We start from the raw sequence: 12,822 nt of genomic DNA, 5'->3' as shown, positions 1-12,822 counted from the left end.
TATCATTTAAGAACCCCTCACCTATCTGGGGGGGGGGGGGGTTGAGAAAATATAAACACGCCTTAATAGATTTATTATCTAGAAACAAAATCAGGTCTCAAACATAAAGACACTTCTACCCCCCTCTCTCATTGATAATGTTTAAAAATTGCAATAATTATATTCACATTTGCAAAATGATACCTTCTCTAAGAGAAAAATGCAGGCGTTAGGACCAGCATCAAATGTGTAGGCAGCTACAAGATTGTGTGAACTTGAATTGATCTGATGAACAAGAGAACTAACTGCATGAGAGGCTTGGTTCAGGTAAACGCAAGGTGGGTAGGTGTCCTGACACACTGCATGAAACTGATTACTGTCCTTCATTGTCAATTCGGCAAACACCGGAAAGTTCTTGTCCTTAAAGTACGTCATCAAATTAATAAGTTCAAACATTTTTGTTAAAAATCTTAAGAGTCTTCATGTTAATCCTGGGTTAATCAATAATCAATAATCATAATCAATATATATTTTAGGACAACTTTGATTTTTAGATTAACTGTTCCTAAACAAGCATTTGCTGTTGTAAAAAAACAAGGGGGTGGGGTTAGATTTACTAATCTTATTCTAGAGAGGAAAATAACCTTGACCCGACATATATGTTTCCTTCTTGGTAATGTCAGCTTGTTTTTTTTCCAAACCTGTATAGCCTGAATCATCTCCCGTGTACGCTTGGGGACACAATGTTCTGCTCGAAATTTGAGAAGAGGACTTGTCTCGACACTATTCTTCATCCCAACAGAACTGCTGGTTTTTTTACGAGAGTCGCTTGCAACGCAGATAAGAACTCTAGAATTAATAATAACTTAACAATGAATCAGATTTTATTGTATATTTAACTATATTATTGAAATTTCTCTGGGTCTAATTGTAGAACACTAACCTAAGCTCCGGCCAGTGAGAAGATGGAGCAAGCTGTACTGCAATACTATCCCTTCCATCCTCCCTAACTCCCATTTGCCAATGAACAAATCCACCATAAACAGATCTGCATGCCGACCCGGATCCACGCCTGCAATTTTTATTATCCTTTTGTAAATAACGTTAAATAATAGGTTTTATCGTGCTTTTTAAGAATTTTAAAAATGTCAGAGGCCAAAAAAACTTGTGTGCACACTGCAGACAACAACGATCATCCTGTATCAATATTAAGTTTATTTCTTCATTGTGTAAAAACAATCCAAAGGTATACGAGAATGAGATAATTTCTGTTAATTAAGAACTCTTAAGATTATGGAATTCGATTATTTATATTGGGTTTAAATAGGTTGTTTCTAGTTTCCATATTTTAGCTAATACTCTTTGAATCTAATCATTGTAGGATTATATACTGTAATACTGTATGTTATTACTTCCCCAAAGAGAAGAAAGGCATAAAAAGTAGAATTTTCTTGCCTATTCAATTAGTTTCAGATTTTACTTACCCACATGGCAATTAACCCTATCCCCGCTGGGGTACTTGAAAACCAGGATACGCGGGGGGGGGTCAATTTGACCCCCCCTTCAGGTCACAATGTTTGGGTTAATTATTAAAATCCATTAACCAACCCCCCCCCCCAGCGGGAATAGGGTTAACGGATTCTAGTTTTACTACATTTAAAATAAACTTTAAAAGAATAAAAATGATTTAATGAAAAACCCCCCTTTCTTTGCCACCTCAATTCGATCTTTTTATACGAATTAGGATCTAAGTAAGTTAGGGAAGATAAATTGACTTTCCGTATGCCTAAGGGCGCCCTGCGTTCTATATCTAAAAAAGCTCATTAAGCTTTTTGAATATTTGTTCTGCGCGCTTCTTTAGAAAATGATTCTTAGGAAGAACAACCTTTTATCTGTTGGATTTCCATATCTTTTTTATCTTGTTTAGGTGCAAGACTCGATGAATTAGGTAAAAAAATATTTTTACGTCCAAAATTGACCAATTAGTTATTGTTGATTTTCCAAAAAATCAAATCTTATAAAGAATATAAACACCTGAATCTCGGGCTTGCGTTGAGTATTATTCACGAAGTCCTTAGTGACAATCATAAAAAAGGACCAAATGACAAATGTTCTCATACCTTGCAAGGACAGAGGTATCTCCAGTAATATTGTAAAGCTTGCAGAGTGCAGTAACCAAGCAGGCATATCCAGCAGCAGAACTTGCTAATCCTAAAGATTCAAGTATTAAAAGCGAAACAATTTCGAAATTTAGATAACTCCTTATCTCTGTCCTACCTGCTCCACAACTCGATGTCAGAAGAACTATCTTGAGAGGCTTTAAAGTGTAGAAACAAGAAACATGAAGCAAGAAGAAAAAAGAAAATTGTATAAATTGTTAATATGGGAAAAAATGAAACTTCAATATGCAAGCTTGTCGAGGGAGGGCACCCCTGGACGCCATGAGCCTCTGCTGTGCAGGTACGAGCCCCCTAGATTTGCTAGGCAGACGGAGTCTCCGCCATGCAGTAAGAGCCTCGGCTATACAGCACAGCTTCTTATAATTCTTGGTTTTTATATGTAAAGATTTTTTTTTTCATTTTTTTTCAAAAGTGGTATAAAATGTTATCAAAGATCAGAAGTATTAATCAATTATTATAAACAGTGACAAATTATGACTATTGAAATGGTTTATAAAACTTGCAATATTTTCTATGCAAAAAAGAAAACATTTAGAGAATAAATTCTGTAAGTAATTTTATATTTTAAATCTTTGATTTAAGCGATACCTTTTTTTGAAATTTTTATACGATTAAGAAAAATAAAATTTGAAGTTGACAAATTGTCTGAATCTAAATAAATTTCCCAAAAAAGTGTATTGCATAAAGATTAAAAAAAAACTTGTTCTTAAATACTCAATTAAAAACAGCAAAACAAAAAATTTATAAAGTAGCTCGGTCGCCCAATATATTTTCAGATAAGATAACATTAGATGCTTAAATATTCAATGAAAGATAACGAAGAACGAGAGATAAAACTTTTTCAGAAATCATCAAAAATTATGCATGTGGGCATAAATGCATAACGCTAAAATGCTAAATAAACTAAGTTCAATTAAAAAATGAATTTCCAAATAACCTCCTTACCGCGTAAGAAATGTTTTTTTGTAAAACATAAATCTTATGCGTCAAAATAAGTTACAAATCATAAAAATCAATTTATTAACATAAATCTTGAGTAAAATTCTTATGTCACTATGTTGAAAAAAATAAAAGAAATCTATTTTACATGTTAAAACCAACAGTGTTGAATCTATATCTAGATTCTTTAGGTTTTCATGTGCTGGTTCAGCTGGTATCCAACCGTCCCTATGCCTTCACATCACTACAAGGACACAATGCAGCAAAGGAGGAATCCTGAGATGAAGTTAAATAAACCTCGTTTATAATTATATTAAAACACACATATATAAAGGCCTATTTATTCTCATTTAATTGTATTAAAAGAAATCTGTATGTGTCTCTTTAGATGTTGAGATTGAGTCAAAACATGTTCACATTCTTCTCAAGGAACTTTTTTAAAATAAAGATAATTAATCAAAAGTAAAAAGAAACCAATGTTCAAAGTAAAATAGAATGTAATTATGTATTTGTATTATCCTGTGCCACACCTAAACCGTGTTTTTAAAGCCTGAAACCTTTTATTAATCAAGTTTTTATTCCAGAACTTTTACTATTTTATAATGTGAGTTTATAAGAAGTGACGAGGTTCTCATCAAATAATACAAGGTGTGAATAACAAACTTTTATATCAAAGTACTACTGGTGTTTACAATCTCTGTTATACAGGCCAAGGTTGAGTTGTACATGGAGAGCATCATGGAGAAGTGCGTGGCATGAGACGAGATGATGTTTTCTGGTTCTGAGTGTTTTTCTCAACCCAGTGTTCTAACTTTCCTGTCTACCCTGTAAACTAACGTAAGCTCATTTATACTTCCGAAATTTCCTTGGAATTGCAACCCTAATATTTAGACTCAGTGTGGTGATTTAAACTTGGAGTACCCGGAGTCTGTATCTAGTCAAGAAAACCTACCTGGAGTATGTCGGAGAAGGTGTCTGTCAATCAATCTGTCCCAAGTAAGCCCAAAATCAATATTTGCTCCGTTAGAAAGGTTCACTTGTAAATACAGGGAATTGTTTAGGCTGAAATCTGAAGACGTTGTTCTCTTCTAAGCCTGGGATTAACAGTAGATGCTATTCGGACCTGTAGTGAACCTGGAGATGTTGATGTGTAATTGCACCCCGCGACTGTGAGCTCTGGAACCACATCTATTCTAGACCTGATTGCTGATGAAGACGTTTGAGGCGTCTATAAAGCATCACCATTTATAAAGTAAGAGATTGATAATTGATGAAACCTTTCCCTAAAAGTGAACTACATTCTAAGTATGGAATATTTAGATTTGCTTTATCGAGACGTGGCTCTCATTTTTCCATCTGCTCTGGAGAAAGGATTGGAACCGGTAGTCGGAGACGTGGATCTTTGCGACCTGTATTCCTTGATCTTATATCCCTGAGAAGGAACCCTGAGACGTGGAGCTCAGCAGTGAAACCTGAACAAGATAGCTCTTACTCTTTTCCTGAAGAGAGGATGGATGTGCTAGCGGCACTGAACCAATCCATCAATTAAACCAAAGTAAGAGTTTGTTTGATTCCTAAAATTTTATTGGTCTGACTAAGAATTTACGGGGACTACAGGGTATTTGTGCAGGAACCTTGCCTGTACCGGTTCTGTTGGTTGGAGAGGATTTGCTCAATCTGAAGCTCAAGACTGTGCTGGTTTGAGAGATAAAACTTTGAAAGACTATGAAGTGAAAACCAACTGATGCACCAAATGTAAGTTTAATGTATTACTCTGAAAATATTTTGTTTATTTTATTTCTTGACGAGCAAATTCAAAATGTAAAGGGTGGCACAGATTTATAAATGTAAATGTGTAGTACGAGTTATACGGTTGGTTAAATAATAACTTTTATTCTTTATTTCAGTTTCCACCGTATGATTACTGCAGCATAAGAGACAATAAGAAATATGGCTCAAATTGTGAATAATTGCAGAGATAAACGAGTGAGAATGGGCACAGTTAACCAGCGCTCCGCATTAGCGCGTGAAGTCTCCCTGGTTTTGCACCACTAACCAGGCAAGAATGCACAAACAGTTATAAGGAAGTTAGTGCTGTATAGCGTAAGCTCTTACTCCTTGGCGGAGGCTTGGTCTGCCTAGCAAATCTGGGAGGCTCGTGTCTGCATGGCGGAGGCTCATGGCGTCCGTGGGTTCCCTCCTTCGCTTGTCTATTGTTCAGTATAACAGTTTACTGTTGACGTATCCCTCCCAAAAAAATCTTACCCTCACACAAATTAATCACATTATCAGAAGCTAAATTTCTAAGATAAAAAAATACTTCATCCCACAGAGGACAAGGGCGTGAGAAACTATTTTTCAGGATACTCATAAACTAAACATTATAACAACATCCTTAGTGAACGTAGATTTTTAACCTGCAGCTGTAGGAAAATTGTTCTCAGAGCAAACATGAACCTTCCACTCAGGATTCACAGGGGGGTTTGCAATCATACGTGCATTTGCTCTAACTTCCTCAAGGCACAGAGAAAGTCGACCAGACTTGATCTGAGAAAATACGTTGAAAAAGGTCATTAAAAAAAATTGGCGCGTTTGCAATCATATGTGCATTTGATCTAACTTCCTCAAGGCATAGAGAAAGTCGACCAGACTTGATCTGAGAAAATATGTTGAAAAAGGTCATTAAAACAAAATTGGCGCTTCCTAGAATCAAAGTATTTCGAATTTGATTCTTAAAGAAAACACTTAAAGGACAACAAATCAAATAATATTGAATGCAAAATGAATTAGATTTATTACCTGGAGTTCACGATTTAACCAGATTTTGTCCTCGGTAAAGCTTGGAGAAGCCGTAACGGTCGTCTTTGCGTTCATTTGATTCGAACTCAGAGTTACACTAAACCAAACATTTAATATTAGAGTTTATTCTTTTTTCATCGTTGAAAACTTTGAGCGAAAAAAATAGGACTTTTGAATAATTACGCTCATGGTCGACGGCTTTGGATGTTAGTTTTGAGATAATAAAAAGACAAAATATTTAAATAATTTAGTTTCCTAATTGAATCATTAACCGGGAGAATCAGAGTTTCATTTCTTTTCCCCCAATACTTAATCACAGCAATGTTCACTGGAGCTGTACAAGTCACCAGTTTCAAAACTTCTTCTGAACTCATTTTTCTTATCTGAAACATTATCAAACTAAAAAATAAGCCCTAAACCAAAACGGTTTGAAACATTTAGGCTACAGTCAGAAGTCTTGTAAAAAAAAACTTAAAGCAGAGCGTCTTTCAATTATGTTGCTTGGTTTTGAATAGCGCGTTTAATTTGCGCGTCTTCTTGTAGATCTGAGGACCGGACATTATTGTTAGAGCACCCTACCACAGGACACTTGACCTTGCCTGATTACGGGGATCAACAAATAATTAAGTATACGGTTGATAAAATAATAATTAAAAAACTTGAAGATATAAAGCTCGTCTAAATATTTTCCTTGAAACTACCGCCCCTTTCCCGAAAACTAAGATAAATGTTTGATATTAGGATAAACTGAATCGTAAATATCACTTGGACCTTTTTAGTGGTCATTTAAAAAAACGTTGACCACCCCGTTATATTAAAGTAGCTTATTTAACTCAGAGTTTACATATATTGTTGTTCCGCTAATTTCCTTTAGTTCTTGAACACATTTTCAAAGCCGTAGCTTTATCGTAAATATGTGAGCACACTTTATTCCGAACAGGGATCTCTATATTCTTCTTGGACCAGGGATCAATATATGCATTTGTCTCTCCAACAATATCCTCATCTTCTAAACTACCAGTCTTGGCTAAACAAATAAAATAATATCTACGAGAAATTATCTACTAACAAAAAAATCCAAGATCAACTTGCAGTTGCTTACACAGGTGGTTCTAAGATTAAAGATGGATTGAAATCTTTTGCAAGTGCAATTTACAACCAAAAAAGGTATAGATTCCAAGCCCCAACCCTTTCCCTCTACGCCAGAGGTGTATATTTTTAAGAGGGGTGGGGATATGTTTTAGATGATTTGGAGAGAAGATAAAAAAAATGACATGGAAAGGCAAATTTTTTCAGCTAAAAATTCATTTATTTACCACTAAAAAACATTTATTTTCCCCAATCAGCGAAAAAAAAATCTGAAAAATGTTTGCGACTTCGCGAAAGCGGAAGATTACATAACATCTAGGAAAAAAAGAAAAAAAAATCAAAAGGGGGAAATACTTTTACGAGAAAATATACATCCCTGCTCTGTAAAAAAAATAGTACAAAACCAAGCAAGATCCAAAAATGTTCTCTTCATATTTTAAAAACCGATTTTAAGAAGCCAGAAGTACCCCCTCTTCCTATTAGCGCCACAAATTTCCCCCAATTTACTGAGCCCCACTCTCAAACACACCGTATTGCAAAGAAGAAACAACTAAGCATTAAAGCAAACCACAAGGTATCAATTGAAACCTTGGAGCTAATTTAAGGTGGCGGTCTGGGTTCTCCAAAATGGGGGGGGCTTTCAGATCTTTCTCCTGACACTCCCCATTCATTGTTTACCTGAAATGATCTGTTCCATCTCCATATATCTAGAATGCTTCCTAATAACGTTCATACTGAGCTTCTCTTCATTCAACTCTTCAGCCAGTTTATTCTAACCGACAAATATTAGTCATTACTTCTTTAACCAGCTGTTTACTGTTGTTCTGACCACTCAGTCAGAGGTACGATATTACTTCAATACAAAATTAAACTGTAAAAGAAAACAATATTGGAAATATAAAGATAAAATATGAAAGATTAAAAAATCCATCCCTTTCCTCTATTCCCGATCCAAATTGATAAAGAAAAGTTATGTTTCCAGGGTATCCTCAATGCATACATGGATCCAGATTCAAAAAAACAAATTAAGAGGTTTTACCTCAAATTCTTTAACCATATCAGTGTCCATAGTTCCCTCTTTTGTATCCAGGTGCACTTGTAGTCTAAAAGATTTTTGAGATTTGGGGAAAACATATTTTTAAAAATATAATAGAATTATAAACCCGCAATAAATTGTAGTTTTAGAACGTTGGGACTATTCAAAAATCTTGAGATCCGTCTCAGAGGCAATTTTTTTGCCCGACCTTGGATGCCTTTATCAGCCGATTTTTATTATATCACACTGATTTCAATTTTATTTGTTACTGGTTAAGAAGATGAAGAAATTTTAGGAAAAAAGGCTCTTTTTTATTAGTCCCAAAATTATTTTATGTTATGTCACAACAAAATAGTTTTCATTATATTTTTTAAAAAATGCATCTGGCCAAACAAACTTGGTATGATTTTCATTCACAAATTGTGTTACTGTTAGGATTTCAACCTGTTTTTATTGGAACCTGAGTTTGAGTAGTTAAAATGTTGAAGAGAGAAGTTCTTTTACCGTTTAAGAATGTCTCTGCCAGTTTTATACTCGATCTCCATCTTTATATAGTCGATTACCAACTTCTTCTGCATCTCCAGGTAATCATTCTGAACAGTGCTTCTTTTCTGTTTTTTTTAGTGGGTAAAATACGCTACGATTGAAGAATAAAACCATTCGGTGGGGCACAGAGTTTTAAATAACGAAATTCAAAAATAGCATTTTACAACAAAAAAAAAATTGTCACACTTTGCTGAAACAACAGTTAGGTTGAACAAATTATCCCAATGTATTGATTGTCCTCAAAATATCAAAATAAAAAAATAAACAATTTGAGATAAGTTCAATATTTGATTGAAATTCAGATTAAACGATTTTTTTTCTCTTCTTTCAAATTGTTCTTAAGAAAATATTTCATATACATAAAAATACAATATGTAAATAAAATTTTGAATTAGATACATGTTAAACATTTGGATAATTGGTCATTTTACTAGTCGTATTACAATAACACAAAAAGCAGAAAAAGTAAAACCTTTTATTAATTGATTAGATCTGTTATTGATTGCAATTCCGTAATCCACCTTTATGTGGTTATCAATGCAGTCTTTTAGTAACTCTATGATTAAAAATCAGACGCAAAAAGATATTTTTGAGGCCTGTACTTTACTTTTCTGTATATAGCCTGTTCTGCATTACCTTAAGATCATTAAAATTCGTCAAATATGATTTTAAATCTTTTGACCCCCCCCCCGCAAAAAAAAAATATTTTTCAAAACGGTCCATGACAACTTTATCATTTATTGGTGATATCAAATAAAACATGATGGGCTAGTTCAGGTCACAATGTTTGGGTTAATTATTAAAATCAATTAATCAAACGTTAAACTTTGTGAGTTTTTGCTTTTTTTGTTTTTACATTAGAACTACTTATCAGAACTGCGTACTTGCTAGAACTAGTAAAAGAAGATGAAAATATAATGTATATCTTCACTTTTGCCTAAACTTGATTTACCTTCTCAGTTCCATCCAGGTGATCAAGCACCGCCTATGAAATATAAATACTTTTCAACAGTGCTTAGGATCCATTTAATTTTGATGCGGATCCGGATCCTGAAAAAAGAGGATCCAGTGCGAATTCAGGATTCAGGTCATTTGGGTTTTGAGAGTGAACTTTTTTATTGTAGTATTTGGTTTATATTTTGCCCCTTGGATCTGCAGATTTTTGCGGATCCTAATCTAGGAAGCCAAAATCTTATTGATTTAGCGGATCCGGATCCTAAGCACTGCTTTTCAATCAATATGACGAAGATTACAGACGAATGACGAAAGTTCTTTTTCTTGTATATAAACCAGAGCGTCATAATGTATGTGTGTATGAAATCTTGAGACAAATGTTGACATAGGATACCAGGTATATTAGTTATATTATTGGCGCAGTAGGTCTTTTTCTGCCAAGTGTTAGAATGATTTATAAAAAAAAATGTTAAACCCATGGCACAGCCAACAAAATGTATCACTTTACTTATGCTTATACTGCAAGAGAATGTATATTTTTCTGTATATCATAATTTATCTCCTATATATTTTCAACCCTCCAAATGCAGTACTTTATATGTGTAGGTATGCACAAACAAACCTTACCAAAGTTCACAATTACACAGAGAGTATATTTTCATGCCTCTACTAAATGTACTTTCAACCCCGATACCATTTGGGATCAGAAACGGAATTTTATGGACCCTGCGTGGGAGTTAAAGGATGTTCCAAGGATTTTAAAAATAAACGTTTTACATTTGATTAGACACCAGATGTAATTACAGATTAAGCCAGAGATACCAAGATTGCGGAAAAAATCGAATTGATCCAGAAATTGTATTTTTGTTTTAAGTTAGGTTAAAACATGAGGCAGCAAAACTTACCGAAAAAACCTTTATCTGATAATGTAAATTGGATTAAAAATTCATAAAATTCCAGTGCTTGGGATTCCTTTAATTTTGATACAGATCCCGATCCGGGATCCGCACTGAAAATAAATGTATCCGGATCCAGGACATGAACATTTCTTTAAAATTTACTGATTTTCTGAACAAAAGAAGAATTTTCAATATATTTTTCTTCTTACTTAGCCCCTTTAAGTTCTTCATATGTTTCTTAACAAAAAATAAAGGCATTCAAATGTATTTAATTAACCATAGATTGTGTTTGTTATTAACATAACTCTCCAATTTGTGGAAAAATACCTAAAGCCTGAAACCTTTTATTAATCAAGTTTTTATTTCAGAACTTTTACTATTTNCCATAACCAATATCATATACTTCTAAGAATCATTAACCCCGAAGTTTTTGCCCCTTACTTTACTTACAAATCCACAATTTTCAAAACTTTAAAATCAAATCGAAAAACACGGTTCTCTTTTTCCATTCTTTTTACCTTAATACTTGTCAGAACAAAATCAATTCCTGTGTTAATATATTTCAGCTGACGCTCTTCTAATGCTGTCATTTTATCTACAAATAGATATAATATTTTCTTACTTCTATCTTCATAATGATGGAAATTATTGTTCTTAAAATCTAAATTTTTGCCCAAATTCAAAAAATTAATTAACACTCTGGTAAAAAAGGAGAAAAGCTTAAATCGTAGGAGGTAAAAAACTAAAAAAGGTAATCTCTGTGATATTTTACCCTAATTTTGCCACTGACTCTTTCCCTCCACATTAACTCAGTATAGAGTATTTTTTTAATTTTACTCAATTATGTGCAGTCTCACCGATCTCTAGGAGTATTAAACCTATGACAGAATAGTTTAAACTAATGTCATCATGACTAATAGATTTGTAGACTAAAACTGACTCCACCTTTGTTAAAAGAACAAGAACCAACCGTATTACTAAAGAATAGATAAACACTAAACAGTGTTTCAATTTCTTTATTATCTTGAATATTTGATTTCGTTATATATCCATGTTTCATTTAGATATTTAATTAAACTTGTGTTAATTAAATTTATTTATTATAAACCAATCGAACCTTACTTTAAAGGTAGCCGAAATGTCATATTCCATGAAACGCCAAAAGGTTATACAGTGCAGATCTTTAAAACTATACTTAAATACGCAATTACTTAACAAAATAATTTATTCAAAGATGATCTTGAATGTTAAATATGTATCGCCCGGCTCTCTAGCCTGTCCTAAGGCTCAGAAATTGTCTGAACTTAACCAACCCTGAATAATACATAATATTTCACTTCTGTGCATTTTTTATGAAGGGGGTGAAAGAGGATTCAATAATCGGTAATTTCCTAGAGAACGATTTTTACCCCCCCGCCCCCCCTCCAATCACTTTTGTACACGGATCTCAGATGTAACACATGAATGTAATTGGTTATGTGGCCGCAGCGCCCGGCCCTCTAGCCTGTCCTAGCCGCGGCGCTCGGCCCCCCAGCCAGCCCCAGCCTATTTATTAAAAAAAATCTTTCTCTAGGATTGAGCCACGTAATTTACCTTCTATGTAATTTACTTGAGAGAGATTTTTTTAAATGAAAGAGGATCTCAAAAGTAAGACATGTGGCCGCAGCGCTCGCCACCCTAGCCTGTCCTAGCAGCAGCGCTCGGCCCAGAGAGTGTCCTAACTTAACCTAACCCGTGGCCGCAGCGCTCGGCCCCCTAGCCTGTCCTGGCCGCAGCGCTCAACACAGAAAGTGTCTTAACCTAACCCTAAATAAAAAAGTGTCATAACTTAACTTAACCCGTGGCCGCAGCGCTCGGCCCCCTAGCCATTCCTAGCCGCAGCGCTCGGCCCAGAAAGTGTTTTAACTTAACCTAACCCTAAATAATAAAAAAGAAATAATAATTGTCTTAACTAACCTAACCCGTGGCCGCAGCGCACGGCCCCCTAGCCCATCCTAGCCGCAGCGCTCGGCCCAGAAAGTGTCTTAACCTAACCTAACCCTAAATAACAAAAAATAAATAGTAATAAATTTGCTGAAAAATAAATGGGCATGTAGAAAATTGATAGGAGGGGGGAGGGGGTCCAAAAATCGTTCACTAGGACAGACCCATCGTTCTCTATGAATATACCCGGACCCGAAAATAAAATCTCCAAATATGACTCTTTAAAGGCTGAGTTTTCCACAGCCTGAGCTTCTAGAATCTGGCCTACAAATTTCTATTTGGAGCGGACTGCCACTGGACTGGACTGGAGTGCTCCTCCTGCGCTGTCAAACTGAAGAATACCGCGTAGAACAACTGTGGTTGGCGGGAATCTCGTCTTCGATACCTAAACCGAAGTTCTGAGGGATCTGAGGCCGTT

At 34.8% G+C, this 12,822-nt stretch overlaps 2 protein-coding genes across 2 annotated transcripts in view; both read right to left on the bottom strand.

Annotated features, from left to right (window-relative positions):
• The window catches only part of LOC111707142 (diphosphomevalonate decarboxylase), an 8,288-nt gene extending 1,999 nt beyond the window's left edge, over nucleotides 1–6,289 (bottom strand). Inside the window, exons 1-7 of the mRNA XM_023480208.1 lie at nucleotides 6,153–6,289; nucleotides 5,898–5,994; nucleotides 5,516–5,645; nucleotides 2,100–2,190; nucleotides 923–1,051; nucleotides 681–828; nucleotides 184–399 (exon numbers count right to left, since the gene is read on the bottom strand). Coding sequence (XP_023335976.1) covers nucleotides 184–399; nucleotides 681–828; nucleotides 923–1,051; nucleotides 2,100–2,190; nucleotides 5,516–5,645; nucleotides 5,898–5,994; nucleotides 6,153–6,289 — 948 coding nt within the window. The remainder of the gene's footprint in view (nucleotides 1–183; nucleotides 400–680; nucleotides 829–922; nucleotides 1,052–2,099; nucleotides 2,191–5,515; nucleotides 5,646–5,897; nucleotides 5,995–6,152) is intronic.
• On the bottom strand, nucleotides 6,282–11,036 carry LOC111707221 (E3 SUMO-protein ligase NSE2). Its single transcript, XM_023480321.1, has 7 exons — nucleotides 10,940–11,036; nucleotides 9,521–9,553; nucleotides 8,527–8,615; nucleotides 8,026–8,089; nucleotides 7,665–7,758; nucleotides 6,766–6,924; nucleotides 6,282–6,496 (listed from the first exon to the last, which is right to left on the bottom strand). The coding sequence occupies exons 1-7, from the start codon at nucleotides 11,009–11,011 to the stop codon at nucleotides 6,390–6,392; spliced, it is 618 nt and encodes a 205-aa protein (XP_023336089.1). The 5' UTR covers nucleotides 11,012–11,036; the 3' UTR covers nucleotides 6,282–6,389.
• Between the last annotated feature and the right edge of the window lie 1,786 nt (nucleotides 11,037–12,822).

Source organism: Eurytemora carolleeae, unplaced genomic scaffold, assembly GCF_000591075.1.
Source record: "Eurytemora carolleeae unplaced genomic scaffold, Eaff_2.0 scaffold63, whole genome shotgun sequence".
In the NCBI taxonomy this organism is placed as follows: Eukaryota; Metazoa; Arthropoda; class Copepoda; order Calanoida; family Temoridae; genus Eurytemora; species Eurytemora carolleeae.
Note: the sequence above shows the minus strand (reverse complement) of the source record. Positions and strands in the feature narration are given on the sequence as shown.